Source organism: Pezoporus wallicus, unplaced genomic scaffold, assembly GCF_028554395.1.
Source record: "Pezoporus wallicus isolate ANWC-B61680 ecotype Strahan unplaced genomic scaffold, APGP_CSIRO_Pwel_v1 contig_7680, whole genome shotgun sequence".
NCBI lineage: Eukaryota > Metazoa > Chordata > Aves > Psittaciformes > Psittacidae > Pezoporus > Pezoporus wallicus.
The window spans coordinates 271712-288489 of NW_026642051.1; the positions used below are offsets into that span (position 1 = coordinate 271712).

Below are 16778 nucleotides of genomic sequence, written 5' to 3' on the forward strand. Positions count from 1 at the left end.
TTTATTATCTATTACATATGCTATCAATAAAAAGCAGTCTTGGGTAATGAAACTTTAAAAAGGATGGGTGAAATCATTCCTACAGTGGGTTGTGTAAAATGCACTCAGAGTGATAGATAACTGCTATAGGGGATCTGGGTTATGAGAGTAATTATGTGAGAATCTTTCTTGGTGCCATTCCTTCTGGTGATGTAAAAAATGGAAGAGCAATAATGTCAGATATCTGCCAGTTTACGTACAAGGTCACACAGGAAACTGGACTGACTGGATGAGTCTGGTCTGTGTAGTAGGCATACTTCCAAATGATCCTTAATTCAAAGGGAATATGGAACATAACTCCCGCCTTTTAGAATGAAGAAAGAAAAAAAGGAAGGAGCCAGCACTCCTCAAGTGAACAGACAAGCTGTGGTGCATTCCCTTAATGTGTCAGAATATTCCTAAGCTAAAAGAGAAGAACCAGCCTAGTTAGCACATCTGTAGGAGAAACCACAATAGAGTAGCTTCTTGTCTCTTCTGTAGTACCTGCTTAGAGGTACTGACCCTTAAAAACCTAGTTCCAAACCGCTTATTACCTACATATGTATGTGTGCTTCTTTGCAAGGTTGGTTACAAAATCAAGCTCTGTTTCCAAAGGGTCCCAGAACCTCTGTTTTCAGCTGTTCAGTAGAGCCAAGGCTGCTAGTGCAGTTGAAAAGTGGGATGGTGAAGATGGTGTCTCTTTGCCTGACATCTGTCTTCTGGCTGTGTGTTTCTAAGTCTGGCTGGAGGCTGTCCTTGCCCTCCCCTGCTCTGCACAGCATGGTCCTGCATGGTTCCTCAATTCACAGAGCAACTGAATCCTCTTTTGTGGAAGTTGAACCTTTTTCTTCTCTTCTTACTCTCAGGTTCCTGGAATATTTCTCATCTTTATTTTCCACTGTATTCTATTCCTGTATGTTTTTTGTTACACAACACTGTGAGGGACAATAGTGTAAGAAGCTGAAACTGGAATAAATGATCTTGTATTAAACCTTTCCTGATGGTTAAGCTGAAAAGCATAGATTTGATTATTGTTTTATTTTCCATTACACAATTGTATTCAGGGATTAACTAAAACTGGCAGCATTGTTGCTGCAGTAATTTTGTTTAATATGGAGGTTCCTATAACATGTAGTAGAGATGAAAAGAAAATTGAAACTGTATGATGGTACAGGGAATGTCCATGGCATGTACAGAATTTCGATCAGTGGAATGTTACTGCTGAGTTCAGCACAAAGTACTATTCTGATCAGGGTCTGGTCTCCTACCAAACCTGAATACCTGTCTTTAAACATATCTGCTGCATGTAATATTTCAAACCACTGAATATAGACTGGTTACACATCTGTACATAAAAACACATGACGTTTAACAAAGAACTGTAACATAGAATTAACTAGGTTGGAAAATAAGATTATCAAGTCCAACCTTTACCCCAGGACTGATATTCGGTGGCTCATTGGAGGAGAAAGGCTTTGAAATGATATTTCATTGGGATTTATTTGATATAGAGCGAACTTACAGATCTTTTACACAAACATTTTTAGTTGCTTTGAGAATGTTTGAAGTAAATAGCATCTATTTATTTTAGATTATCTGTTGAGTCAAGCATCATGTTATTTTGTTAACATTTGCATATTAATGTGGTAGTACAAAACAGATTATTAATGCCAGATATAAAGTAACTTACTATGGAATTGAATCGGACATTTCTGACTGAACGGCCAAAGCAGAAATTTCCTCAGCTCTGTATTTCCTTTGTTAAAAATGCTCATTTCCTTTTTTGACTGGCTGTGTTGCAATCACTGCTCCAGTGGTGGCAGGTAACACTCACCTGTTGCTTGGTGCAGGTCATAGAATCATGGAGTTATAGAATAGTTTGGGTTGGAAGAGACCTCATAGCAGCCTTCTCCAGGCTGAACAGACCCAACTTTCTCGGCCTGTTTTCATGTGGGAGGTGCTTCAGCCCCTGATCATCCTTGTGGCCTTCCTCTGGACTTGCTCCAACAGTTCCATGTCTTTCTTACATTGGGGACACCAGAACTATATGCAGTTTCCACTGACATGATTTGATAGCACATCCTGCTCTACTTACACCTCTACTCTCATGTATAAAGAAATGGCAACAGCTAGCGCAATGTGTGCCTTCAAACAGGTTCAACAATACTTGCTCATGCAGTTAACTCTTACTGAAGAGAGTAAGGACCACCCTCAGCAGCTCTGAGGACACCCACAAGTTGGCAGCTTTGGCATCACCCTTTCTGAGGGTAGTAGTAGGGGTGGCCACAGGAAGGGGGAGAGATTTTTTAGCTGGGCGTGTTATGATAGGATGAGGAGTGTTGGCATTAAACTAAAAGAGGGGAGAGTAAGGATGCGAGGAAAAACCTCTTTACAATGAGGGTGGTAAAATCCTGGCTTGGACTGCCCAGGTTGCCCAGAGAAGCTGTGGCTGCCTCATCCCTGGCAGTGTTCAAGCCCATGCTGGATGGAGCTAGTGGAGCAAACTAGTCTGTGGCAGGGGGTTGGAATGAGATGATCTTGAGGTCCTTTCAAACCCAAACCATTCTGTGATTCTATGATAAAACTACATCATGATGCTAACGTTAAAGGTAATTTTGAATGTTAATGAAGGGGCCTCAGGATATCAGTGCCAGAAAAAGTATTTGCAGTAAATAACTACCAACGTTATTTCCACAGTTCTTTACTCAATCTAAGGTTAGAGCCAGTCTCCCTGTTTTGTGAAGTTGGTTTAGTTTTTCTCAGTGATACAATCTGACCAGAACTGAATAGCAAAAAATACCTGTATTTACATTATTCATTAACAGGCAGGAAATTGCTCATTGTACCAGAAAATGAATGCCCTTCCCACAGTTTCCAATCTAACCTGTTTGCCATTGTTTTCTTGCATAGCTTCATATATTTACAGTTCTTCCATTTGGTATCAGTTGTAGATAATTTAAGTACCACTGAATGGTTCAGATTTTTGCCCTGTGAGCTGTATCTGTAATTGTGCTGCGATTTGAAAAGGATTGGAAGAAACAACCCCAATTGTTTTTTAATTTCTTTTCCCCAGTATTGTATTGTCATTTTTAATTGCATCTATACTTTGGAAAAATCTCATGACAATTTTCCTCCCCATTTGTTTTCTTATGTTATCCTATGCATGTGCTTGTTGACCTTTCTTCCAAATAATTTTTACTTTTCTCTTTTGTTTCTCATTCTCTTGCCCTCATTTGCCTGAATTCCTGCTTCTCCCCTACTCCCCAACCTCTCCCGGTTGATGCTTATTCTCCCCGGCCTATTCCAGTTCTCTGCCTCTGAAAGCTTCAAAGAATGACAAATCAAGAAGTCTGAAAAAAGTCTCTCGGTAAGAACGGAACCAAGGTGACACACTTTGTTGTCTCTACACTGGGCTCCTCTCCATTGTAAGCTGCTGCTTCAGCTGTAGTATAGAACTTGGCAGACTTCTTTTATACTGCTGGACGCTGGGAAACTGTGTGTTTTCTACCCTTAGTTTTATCCTGATTCAAAGTAAGTATTTCCACTCTTTAAGAGTAGAATCCTGTGTTTCCTAAATGCTGCTTTGAACTGTCAGAGTCCCACTCCGCTGAAAGTAATAAGGACTTCAGCCTCTTGGGGTGAGCTGAGGAAGACAAGGTTTAGACTGTTAAAAGGGTGCCCTTTTTCTCCTTCAATGAAAGCTCCATTTTAGAACCTTTAAACTCTTTAACACTGGTGTCAAGCCTCTCATAGCTGATGCTCCCAAGCTGTTCTATCAGGTAAGTGGCTTTTCTGGGTCTAGCTTTATTCTAGGAAGACTTAGAGCTCCTATTTGTAAGTTAGTGGCCAAGAGGTGGAAATGGTGATTCCCTGGTTGTAAGCCCTAAATTCCTACTTTTTTCTTTCCTAAAATAACAGCTTTCCTGCATTAGTTCCTTAAGACCACGTAATTAATTTAGCATGAGGAGAGAGCAGGAGCGGCCATGAGGGGACAACAGTGGCAGCCATGAGAGAAGAGCAGAAGCTGCCATGAGGGGAGAGCAGAGGCGGCCATGAGGGGAGAACAATGGCAGCCATGAGTGGAGAGAAGAAGCTGCCATGAGAGAAGAGCAGGGGCAACCATGAGGGGAGAGTGGGAGCAGCCATGAGGGGAGAGCGGGGGCGGCCATGAGGGGAGAGCGGGGGCGGCCATGAGGGGAGAGCAAGGGCCGCCATGGGGTATGTGGGATGGCCTTGAAGGTAGATCTTGAGGGGAGATGAGGAGTGACCATGAGAGGTAGAGGAGGCTGCTATACAGTGTGGGTCACTATGGGGGGCAGATGAGGGGTGGCTGTGACTGGAGATCATAAGGTGCAGCCATGAGGGAAGATCAGTTTGCCCACAGTTCCATGGGTTAGTGATGGGCTTGGCAGTCCTGGGGTAATGCTTGGACTCGATGGTCTTAAAGGTCTTGTCCAACCTAGTTCCTTCTATGATAAACCAGGATGAGTCCTTTGGCCTTCCCAGTGGGGCTCTTGAGGGACTTCTGAGACAAGCAGGTAGCTCCATGATAGCTCTAGTTCAGTTTGTCTGCATCTTGTTCTCAGGATCTTAAACATCTTATACCAAACAGGAGTTTTTAAAGCTGTGGAGACAGGGTAATTTCTTGTTCTTAGATGCTCTCGACTGTGTGCTGAATTAAAACTTGGTTTGTTAGAGTTTATTTTTATGGCTACCTCAGCCACATATATAATATAGGTATAATCAGCCCATACAAGAGGCAGCAGTTTGCCCACAAGGCATTTTTCTATACATATATGATCAGAAATGGGGTGTTTATACTGGCCACAACTTTTGGTTGCAGTGCAGCAGACACAGCCTCCTCTTCACACGTGAGAGACCAGATATGATGAGAGAGAAATTTCTTTCCAATGAGAATGTGACATGGACAGTGCCGATGGAGAGGAATCAGCCCCACTGCCTCTCAAGAAGATGACTTCCTGTATTGTTGCTGCATGTGTGGGGTGCTTCTAGCATGTTGCAGGTTCTGTGATGGGGCGTTAGCTTTTGGAAGCCTTTTCCACCCAGGAGGTTGCTGAGAACGTTCTTCATTCATCTCCCGCGTTTGCAAGAAATAGAGAAATACTCACTTCTAGTAAGAGAGAAAAGCCTATTCCTTTAAGGATGATGCTTGCTCATCATTTTTTAAATCTGTTTATAGAGAAGCAGTAGGTGTAGACTTTTTTTCAGGTTTTGTGTGAGATGCGTTAATGTAATTTGTTAAAGCCACCCTTTGTGTGTAATTATTTGTATTAAGACTGGACAAGTAAGACTGGGTGAGATGTAGGAGCAGAAATACATTAGGAATAGAAATGAATCAACTTTGGTGACTTAATTCTATAAGTCTTCTATACTCTAAATCTTGTGGAGGATTAAGTTGTCAGAGGGCTTAAACTGTAAGTTTACTGTTCTGTTGTTAAATGTGTTCTTCCTATGTTACAGAGAGTTCATCAATTACATGAAGCGATCCCGAACCTTTTATGCCTCTATAGCAGAACGGCTCTGTGATGGAGACCTGGTGATGAGAGACAGCTCAACCTGCTGGAACGGAGAGGATGTTGTAGAAAGGTAAAGTTACGAGTAAAAGTTTGCTCTAATGGTGACTTCGTATCCTTCAGATGGTTTAGAAGCATTCTGAGGCACTGTTGCCAAGTTTCTCCTTCACAGTGAAGCTTTGCTTAAGTGAGCAAGGGTTTTGCTAAAATAAAAGGTTGTTAATGCTGAGGTTTATGTATCCATATTAAATACAGTGGACCACTTCTTGCCTTTGTAGAGCCTCTTCTTTTTGTTATAGAGAGATCTTGCCCTCTAAAGCTCAGTTAACAAGCAGTACCCCAGTGACTGATGGGAGGTCCCTTCCAGTCTGCTTTTTATGGGCTTATTAGTGCAGAGCTGAACATCGTGTTTGGCCATAATTATGAAATATGCAGCTCTTCCTGTAAAGGCGTTTGAAAAACACAGTGACAAGACCTGACATTTCTTTTCAGATTTTTTGACAGACTTTGATTAACAACTGATGTAGGAATTGAGCAGCATCCTTACCACAGCCTGTTCTGCAGGAATTCTTACATAGTAACCATTAAGAAATGCACTGTTTCGTGTTGGCAGAGCAGCTGCAAGATCTGTAGGGTGAAAAGATCTTTCTAGTTTGTCAGCTACTTTTTTCCCCTTCTGTATTTTATCACAGTCTTTCCCATTACCGTTTAGAATCTAAACTGAAAATACACTTGCATCCTCCATGAGCTAAACTTCTCCCTGCCATTTCTCTTGCTCTTGTATAACTTGAGGCTATGTTTCCCTGAAGAGAAATAAAGGTGTTCAGAATACAACTGTATCTGTTACAATCACTGTCAAAGTAGACATCAGTTTTTGCAGTGAGAGCTGTTTGGAAGTATGCCAGTGAGTGGTTTCCACAAATGACTTTTTGTCTAAACATAGATATTCCATGGGATTATGTTGGCTTTCATGATGTTTCTTTCTGAGGTGTATTTTGTGGTCTGTAGCAGTTGTAAAAGATAAAGTTCCGTCATTCTGTTTTCTTGCTTTAAAACAATTCTCATGATTGAATCTTAGGGAATCATTCCAATGTGGAGCAGAGAGATGTTACAATTATAGGCTGTCCCATTAAAGGGAGTTTTGACTCCCACACAGCTCTGCTTAGATATGTCACGTGTAAATAACTTCACTTAATTCCATCTGAGATGTTCAGATATAAACGTGTTTAACACATTCAAAGAGGACTATAAAATTTAATATTTCAGCATATATTGGCATTAAAATTAATTGTAGAATTGTATATTTGACGATTTTGGCAAAAAAGCAGTACTCTAAATATTACTGTACAGTGACTACATTTATTAGTTTTTAGTGTAAAAATAATGGAGAGGAAGTGGGGAGAATATCAGTACTTCTAATCAGTATTTCTATTTCAGAGTCCCTTTTGCTGGTAACATATTGTTGGATGCACAGTTAAGCTTGGCAGCTGTTTTCTGGCCAAAAATAAAACAAGAAATGTATTTTATATATCAATTCTCTGAACAACACCACCAACAAAATTGGTTTATTTTTTTATGCTATTTTGCGGGAATTAGAACTACAAAGACCATCCGTAAGCATGGCTTAAGCCAATGTAATATTTATGCTTCTTCTGTCTACCCTTTTTCTCATCTGTCCTTGAGCTATAGCCATTTCTAAGTTGGAACCCATATATAAAAGTTGGATCAGAAGATCAAACTTACCTTTATTTGGAGCAGGGAAAGAAAAGCCTTTGCAAAAGTGAATCTAGGGAATTCCCTGTGTGTTGCCTCTCAGTTTCAAGAGGAAATTCCCTGAATTTCCAAATGAAATGGTCTTTTACTTATTGCCAGTTAGCTTGATCTGAAATAGTATTCATGATGGCAGAAGAAGTAGAAAGAATCTGCTGCTCAGACATAGCATAGCTTTCTATTGTACAGGTAGAGATTCCACCATTATTTCCAGTGTGTCTCTTTAGGAGTGTGTATGGGTAGATTTTACCTGGAATGGGTTTCTGTGAGTGTGGCAGACTCTGGGACTGGTATTGCATTAAAGCACTTAACACAGGCTAAAGTCTTCCTTCTTATTTCTCCAAATCTGCCTTGGTTTCATACTGCTATGAGGGGTTAAAAGGTAGTAAACCTATGTTCATATCACTGAAGTCTACAGGTTTGACCCTGACTTGATGGGGAAGGAAATTTGTTTACAGCAGCTGGTTTTTAGATCGGAATCACTTTCTCAGGAAATTTCAGAGGTAATATTTTGGGGTCAAAAAAATTGCGTGTAAGAAAGGCTTTTAAACCAGATGACTGGGAATATAAGAGAAAGAGGTTTTGTAAAGCCCAGTAAGATCTCACACTTCTTGTCCTTCCTTCTCTCCTTTTGTACTTCACTTGTTTTTCTTGGGATTTTGTGTGAAGTGGAGGTATTAGGTGACACCTGTCCACAGGCTTGAGCACAATCATGTCGTGGGTTGTTAGGCTCCCAGGGCCTGTGCAAGCTGGCTGAGAAAGGAAGTGGCAAATCACAGTGAATTCTTGTTCTCAAAATGTTTTCCTTTAGAGACTTCCAATTTTTATGAGTTTAGCACTTTTATTGTCCCTTTCCTTAGGCTCCAGCAAGCAGCCATCTGGATATGGAAGACAGAGATAATTATTTAGCCTTAGCATACTTAAAAAGCATTTAGCTTCTATTACACTTGTGCCATCAGTGTAAACAGTTTCTGGAGATACTGTATGTTGTAAAATACTATATTTTTTTGCAATGTTTTTGGGGTTTTAGGGTATTTTCCAGGGCTTGCAATGTTTTTGTTGGTGTAGGGAGGTTTTGGTGGAGTTTTTCTTGTTTGTTTTAAATCCTGTAGAATAAACTAAATACTCTAGGTTGGAAGTGACTGTTTCAGATACAAATTTGCCCAAGCTTACCCTTTAGAATGATGCAGAACCCTGCGTGGCTTTGAATGGAATCCTCTGTATCCTTCTGTCAGGATGCTTGAGGAGTAAGTGTTAAAGCTCATTGTCATGCAACCAGCTAAATGTTAGTAAGGCTGCTAATGACCTCCTGTACAGCCCCAGTTGGCCATAGGAAGGAGAGGTGACAATGGTTAATAGCTACCCCTCACTACATGTAAATTTATCATGTGGCCAGAGCACCCCAGTTTGGGGATTTACTTCTTGCAGTAACAAGCAAGTTGTACTAGGACAAGAGCAAAAAGTAGGCAATATTAAAGAAAACAGAGTTGAAACCATTTACTTCCACATTGATGCTGTCTGAAATATAGGCTGCTGGCCTAGCTTATGGTGAATACTTGGAGCAGTAGAACTGACCACAGAAACTGAACCAAAGATGAAGATAGCTCAGTATTTTTCTTATTTAGGTCTGCTGCTAGGCAACTGTTTGTGAATAAAGCCTCCTGATGGACTCAAACTTGATGACACAGGTCTGAATTTGCCCCATGTTCTTCTAATGTCTGTCTTGTAAAATGAACAATGGCTGCTCTGAGAATATTTGTTATTTGTACATGCAGGTCTGATGTATTAAAGATTGAATGTGATAATTTGCAGTAGGTAAATCTTGCACTTTCACATAAAGGAGCAAAAACCTGGGCTTAGGCTGACCAAGAGAAGAATATTCACTTTGTCTGGGCTACTTCAGGTGTTGGGGGATTTTGTGTTCTGCTGTCTGAACTGGTCTCTTCCATGCTCATGAAGGAAAATCATTTAAACAGCAGCAAAGGACAGTACTGAGCCCTGTTCTCCCAGGTCACTTTTGTCAAATGGGAAAATAAATCCTGCATTTTTGGTCACTGAAAATCAGACGTTTTGTGGAAGTGAAGACAGAAGAATTTAATCTCAAAACTGTTTACCTTTCTGTTATAAACAGACACACTTTATCTGCTCTACAAAATGCATCCCTATGAGTTTGGTCAGATTGAGATGGATGGATCAAAACTGGCTTTGTAAGTAATGCAGGGCCAATGCCAGGCCAAAAAATATGAAGGAAAGGGGAAGAGTTGTAGGGAGATCAATTAAGTAGTGTAGGCAGGAGGTATGTGGAGGTCAGCTGTGTAAACATGAGGTAGTGGGAGTAGTCTTAACTGTCCTTCCAGCATCTCTGGACTAAGGAGGTGCTGAGTTGATTGGAGTAATCTTTACTGAGATATCCCATTCTAGAGCTCCCACCATCAAGCAGCAAAGACCAGTCAGGCCAGTCTGGATGTGGTTCTGTTCACCCTGATCTAGTTGAAGGTGTCCCTGCTCATTGCAGGGGGGTTGGACTAGATGACCTTTGAAGTTTCCTTCCAACCCAAACTATTCTATGATTCTATGATCTCTACCAGCAGTAGCACTGCAGGAAAGGCATGGAGACTTTATTCATTTCTGTAGAATACTCGGGATTTATGCTTAGTTGCCAAGAAGGAAGTTTCTAGAATTAGAGCTTTGGGAATAATCAGGAAGAAGATGGAAAAGCCAGTAAGCACTGATTCTACTCTCCTGCTTTATTTGGGGGCATTTTGTAAATTTACAATGGTGCAGTCCCATGAATTAAAATATATATATTCTGAGATCCATAGCTGCCTTTAGCTTGGAAGGGAGCTCAGGAGGTCTCTGGTGCAACTTCCTGCTCAAAGCTGGAGCTGCGATGAGATCGTATCAGGTTCCTGACTGCTTTATCCAGCCAGTATGATCTTGAAAAACCTCCAGTGATGGGGACAGCATGAGCTGCTACTTGTTCCGCTTCTGGATTGCCCTCATGGTGCAGAAGTTTTCCCTTATATCCAGTTAGAACCTCTCTAATTTCAAATTTTATCTGTTGTTTCTTGTCCTCTCACCATTTGCAAGCCTGAAGCTCTTGAAGGCCACGCTGACTGCAAACTAAGAAGTGGCAGTGCTTAGCAGACTCTTAATGGCTGTCAGATGCATTTAGAGAGACAGCAACCTGCATTATTTTCTGTTTTTACAAGGTGAGAGACTTCACTGATGATGGAAAGAAGCAATTATATTATAAATGCAAAGCACCATGCGCAGGATGAGATAAGAATGTTCTTACACCCCATCACTAACCTGTAATACTTAGATAAAATACTTGCAGTATGAATAGTGCCACCACAGAGGACTGCACCAGTTTTAAAAAAATGCTTACAAGCAAAATATATTAAACTAAGAAAACATAGGAATATAAGAAATAAATGCCTCAATAAGGGTAGAATACTTCTTGTTTCTAATAGGAATAAATTCCATTTCAGTTTAGTTTTAGAGAGGATTTCTTGAAAAGATGTTAGGTGGGTTTCAGCGATGAACAGAAAATATGGTCCAAATGACTGTGAAAGTGAAGCTGTTCCATTGCAATTCACTAGTACTAGCAAATAGCACAGTAATTGGTTAGCAGTGGGTGTTTTGTATGTATATAACCTGTATCACGTGATTTCTCATGAAATTGAAGCACACATTCAAACAACAAGCTGTGTTCAATCTGCAGGAGTTATTAAAATGCCGTATAATGCCTAGAATTTTTTTTGCCTGCAAGATCACAGGGGCCAACACAGTAAACTGATACTAATTTGAAGGAATTATGTATTTACTGCCAGAAAGGCATCACTAAAGCATCTCCTGGGGGTTATGAGAATATACGTATGTAGAAAAGAATGTCTTCTGTGGTGATCTGAGATTACCCCTGCATAGGATCCTGTGGTTAGATTACTCTTCTGCAGCTAGTTCTAGCTCTATAAAAATGATGAGCTGTTACATCTTTAATCACGTGAGAGAGGGGAGTGGACTATCTTTCTAACAATGAACAGACATGTAACAGTGTCAGTATACAGCTAGCAGAGAACTCGCTAGCTGTGTTTATTTGATGACAGTTTTACTCTTAACTAAAACACTTAGTAGGGGAAAATGGAATCAGGAGAACTGCTTCCTACTTGTGAAAATGCACCTAACGAATTTCAGTGGTGTAAATGCTTTTTGACCACAGGGACAACAGGAAGGGATGAATGTCTTCTGTTACCTGTCACTAGACTTCTCCAGCTGTTGACATTACGTTATAGGTTATCATTGATTAACACAGTAGTTATTTTCTCCACAAACTGGGAAGATATATTTATGCTTTCAGTCAAGGACCCTTTCTAATATTTCACAAGACTAAGCTGTCAGGTCCAAGCTTTCAGCCCCAGCTTTCTGTTCAGTCAAAAGGACCTCCATTATCCTCTTGGGACCTTCTGCAGTGCTGTGATAATAGAACCAGAATACATACCTGAAAGTAAATGGTCAGGAAATACCCAAATGTGTCCCCTCCTACTTGTGAGTAAGGTACCTTTTCTGCTCAAGAAGGGCTATCAAGATCAGAAAGAACATGTTCCACAGTCCCTGTACTGTGTATTGTGAATCCTGAGATCTTCTGAATTCGAGACGGGACTTTCTAAAAATGAAAGATTGTCCTAAAGCACCATTGGCAATTCTGATGCTGCAATGAGTTGGTGTAATTTTGTGAGTTCAGTTTTTGCTGTGGAGTATGCATGCAGTTTTAGATTAGACATTAGGAAAGACATTCTTCCCTGTGAGGGTGCTGAGGTGTTAGCACAGGCTGCCCAGAGAAGCTGTGGCTGCCCCGTCCCTGGCTGTGCTCAAGGCCAGGTTGGATGGGGCTTGGAGTAACCTGCTCTAGTGGAAGGTGTCCCTGCCTGTGGCAGGGGGGTTGGAACTGGATGAGCTTTAAGGTCCCTTCCAACCCAAACCGGTCTGGGATTCTAGGCAGTTTGGATATGAGCAACAACACAAGCTGGATCAAAGCCATATGCTGAAAACAGGTATTGTTTTACACACTACATTTATACATAACTTTTCTCTTACACTATAAAAGAAACTTTACAAGAGAACATAATTACTTTTAGTAGCAAGCCCTCCCTTCTCTTCCCCTCCATTGTGCAAAACAGCCACTGGAGGGAAGAAATGATTGCATGTGTGCCAATACACGTCTGCAGCATTGTATTAAAACTGCTTCTTGTGGAGTTCATTTACTTAAGGATTTTCTCTTAAGTAATAGAATCCTGACTAAATGAGGAAAGTATTATTTGCTTCTGGATTGTATGACTTCTGAAAATTAATGTTTGGAGTTGCAAATATTGAATCTAGTTTCCATTTTTAAGGAAAGATTTATTAGTGTGGTCAGAAATGTAAGAAATGGCTAATGGTGTTAACCAGAAATCATGTCTTCTGGTGAGGCTTTCTAGTAGGAATATAGACTCTTTAAGTCCCTTCCCTCCTTCACCATAAATCTAAAAAAGGTCAAAACATGTCTTTACTATAACCCACACTGAAATTGGGTGAAGACAAGTGACAAAGTCAGTGATGTTTATACGCAATAGCTAACTCCTGAATACCTGTGACAGACCTTTTGTCATCTCTGCTGATCTTTGTAATTTAAACTGATAAATCTGTATGCTTAAAGACTTGATTTTTTTTGTTGTTGTTGTTGTTATCTGTCTGCTTTGCGCGTGTTTTTATGCAGTGATCAAGGAAAGACAATTTTAAGGATTTCTGTCCTGGAAACTATTAATAGGTTGATCTCAGTTTAGACATTTCATTACACGTAAGTCTGTTCCAGCTTTTGGGAGAAAATTTGACACCAAAAAGGAGCAACATGTTGAATTATCCAGCACTAACTACAGATGAGAAGCTAATGTGAGTCAGTAGTTTTGTGCTAAGGTACAGAAATAAGAGAGACAGAGAAAGGCAGAAGCAAGCATGTAGGGTTTTCACAAAAAGAGCAGAAGAAGCTTGATTCAACACTTAAGTAACTGCTCACCCAAGGTCTGTTTATGAAGTCTGATAGAATGATTTGTGGTCCTCAGTTCCCTCAGATTTGGCTGTGGATGACTGCAATGTTGTTACTTAACTTAGTGCATGCTGTGCCTGGTCTCCTGGTAGGCAGCAGGCTTGTTTTTAAAGCTCTAGTTTTCTGCTTTTTGTCTTAAAATGGTGTGTTAGCTGTGTTTCTGTGCACGGATACTGTTCATAACAAATCATGCTGATGTGGAGAATGTGGTTTTCTGGATTGATTTCATGGTCATTCCATGCCCATTGCTAATTAAGTACGACCTGCTCGTTGGAAACAGTCCTTTCGTATAATCACACTCTCACCTTGGAGTGTTAATAGCAGGCTTTCTCATTCTTACCTAATACTGCCATATGTCTAGGTACTTTATGCTGATGGCTCAAGTCAGTATTTGAAGAATATGTGTGTGAATACAAATAGAGATTTAACTTCTCAGGATTTCTTTTTTTTCACACTTTAGCTTTAAGCATTTTCTCTTAGGTTCAGGGAATTGAATACAAATAATTAATTTTAGAAAAGTAGAATAGTTTGTGTTGGAAGGGACCTTCAAAGGTCATCTAATCCAGCCCCCTGCAATGTTTCAAATTTTCATAGAGGACACTTGTGTATTTGGTGTCTACTCAACTACTTTATCCTTTTGATTTAAATGTTCTGTGGGGCAGGGCTTTGAGCAGAATATATGGAAGAATAAATCTTGTCATGCAGTCATCTAGCTCACTTCAGTGGGGCAGTATTTTGCACATGCAATGTCTGGCAGGGACTCATTTGATACTTTCACAGTATCTCTCATTTTGGCATCTTTGGGCTGTTCTTTATTGAAGGGTAGTAAGAAAGAATGCTGATCAGGTGCTCTTTCTTTTGTATGTTCTTTTTTCTATTTCTTTTCTTCAGAAGAAGTAAAGAACAGCCCTTATTTAGTCAGAAAACTGAAACTTTCCAATTGAAATAGTAAAGTAATAATGTGGTAGTGCTCCAGTCATTGAAACTGTTCTAAAAAAAACAACCCAGCCATGGTTGAAGTCTATGGAAAACATCCAAGATAAAGCTTATTTTCTCGTGCAAAGTCCAACGTAGTGACGCTCTACTCATTCCTATTAGGAAAGGTCACAAAGTCCCATTGAAAAGGTAGAAAGTGAAACTCTTACCTGATCCTTCAGTTTGTTTTAGCCAATGCTTCTTCCCATATAGAAGTCAAATTCATTTTCTTTCATTTGCAATGGGTGTGTAATACAGTAATATCATCAAGAAAAAGAAAATCCTATTTTAGCCTAGAGCTAGTGGACTAGAATTCTGCTCTTCAAAATATCAGTTATATGCCCTCCTCTCACCTTGGTGCCTTGTTCAAATACTCAATTATCTGTTAGTCATAGCAGACAATAGTTTCTCACACACATACACACGACTGTTCTGATATCCGAAAGCCTTTCTGTGCAGAGCTTGTGGTACTTGCATTTATGGCCTCCATCAGCACCCCATTTCATCAAAAGCTCAGCAGTAACAACTTGGGTGATCTCCTAGAGGTCAGTAGAATTGTTCTGTGTGTGGGCACATGATTCAATGTTGAACTAAATATACTCAGTGGTTTGATCTGGGTGTTAACTGTGCTAGAATGATCTTACTGTAAATTGTCATGAAGGTAAATTAGGCCTTCATGTGGGTTTTGTTTATGTTACAGGTACTCTGTTTCTAAAGGATGGGTTAGAAGTCTTCAAACCTGAATGTCAACAAATATAAAATTATCTCCTTCTTGCTGGTTTCCTTTCCCTGTGTAGGCTTGAGGTAGATGCTGGCAAAATATCTTTGGTCTAGGATAACGCACAAATGACTTCACATATCCAGCTGCAAGCAACTTCTTAGAGAAATAACCTGTAGTAAGGTGGGGTAGAATCCAAAGATAGAGCTGGACAGGCATTTTTCTTTTGTTGAATTGGTTTGCATTGGAAGATGTTGATTCCTCAAAATGAAAGAAAAAAAAAAGAATCTGGGTTGTAGCATGTAATGCTGAAGAGTCACCTAAATCTCCAAGAAACCTGTTATGCTGGGGCAGGGGGGATATGTCATTCTCTCCTATTGAACCTACTCTGTGTGTAAGTGGCAAAACATAACATGCCAGTGAAAATGAAGCTGGTGCAGGGCCTGGGGCACAAGTGTCATGAGGAATGGCTGAGGGATGTGGGGGGCTTTAGTCTGGAGAAGAGAAGGCTCAGGGGGGACCTTATTGCTCCCTACAACTGCCTGACAGGAGGATGGAGCCAAGAGGTGGTTGATCTCTGCTCCCAAGGAACAAGTGATGGGACAGTAGGAAACGGCCTCAAGTTGTGACGGGAGGTTTAGACCGGATATTAGGAACGATTTCTTCACTGAGAGGGCAATCAGGCATTGGAACAGGCTTGGTTGGACTTGACGATCTTGCAGGTCTTTTCCAACCTAAACAATTCTATGATTCTATGAAAGTAGAAGAGGTTGTTGTGTAGCTCTGTGGCTCAGATACTTGGTTGCAATGTGAGTAGCTGCGGTATAAATCTCACAAGTGGGTATGTAAGGTTTTGTGTTTTAATAACACAGAACAGGTGAACTTTTGGCAGAATAAAAAGCCAACCAACCAAAAACCACCACAAACAAAACCCAAACTAAATAAAAACAAAGCAAAACCAAACAAACAAAACTCCAAAACATTGCAGTCTAGTTCTATCCCAGAAACTGACTTCCCAATAAAACACAGTTCTCTAAGCATGTTTGCTGATGACAGTAGTATTCAGAGCCAACTCTTGTGGTCAGAGGCAGATTTGCCTGTAAGCAGCAGATCAGATGAGTAGACACAGTTTGTCAAATGTTACATATTGTTTAAAATCAGTTTAATTTATATGTTGTTTATTCCACAATCTCTCTTTTATTGATATAAAACCATCTTGCTGTAGCTTTCCCTGCTGTATACTTTCCCCTGCCTGCCGTGTACTTTCACTGACCTTTGTTGTGATTGCTTTTTAAAGCAGGTGGTTGAGGGTTGTCAGTTTACATACAGCTACAGAAAGAAACATGGATTTATGAGGGAATAAAGACAGTGTGGGCTTTGATGGAAGGGTAGTAAGAAAGCCCAAAATATGTTCTTACTTTTAATTCCATAGGATTAAGCCACTGCCTCAGAATACTCTCTGCATAATATTGGATGTGTCATGCTCTGGAGCACTTACAGACTGTACAACCAATTCTTTCCTTCACTAGTTTCTGCTTTTACTCAGATGGGCACGTTAATGTCAGGGTCACACTAACTCCTACTTTGAGGCTTTCCTCAGGTCAGTTAGTGAAGTTTTAGGAAGTATCCTAAAAGTAAATGAATAAAATATGCATTTCACTTGATTATAAAGGGTTCCTGG

The 16778-nt window shown here is 40.3% G+C and overlaps 1 protein-coding gene across 4 annotated transcripts in view; it reads left to right on the forward strand.

Annotated features, from left to right (window-relative positions):
- LOC130608566 (glypican-5-like) overlaps positions 1-16778 on the forward strand; it is a 386458-nt gene that overhangs the window by 153762 nt on the left and 215918 nt on the right. For 3 of the 4 annotated variants that reach the window (XM_057426555.1, XM_057426556.1, XM_057426553.1), the window contains exons 5-6: positions 3326-3385; positions 5500-5625. In XM_057426555.1, coding sequence (XP_057282538.1) covers positions 3326-3385; positions 5500-5625 — 186 coding nt within the window. The remainder of the gene's footprint in view (positions 1-3325; positions 3386-5499; positions 5626-16778) is intronic. The other variant, XM_057426554.1, reaches the window with a different exon arrangement.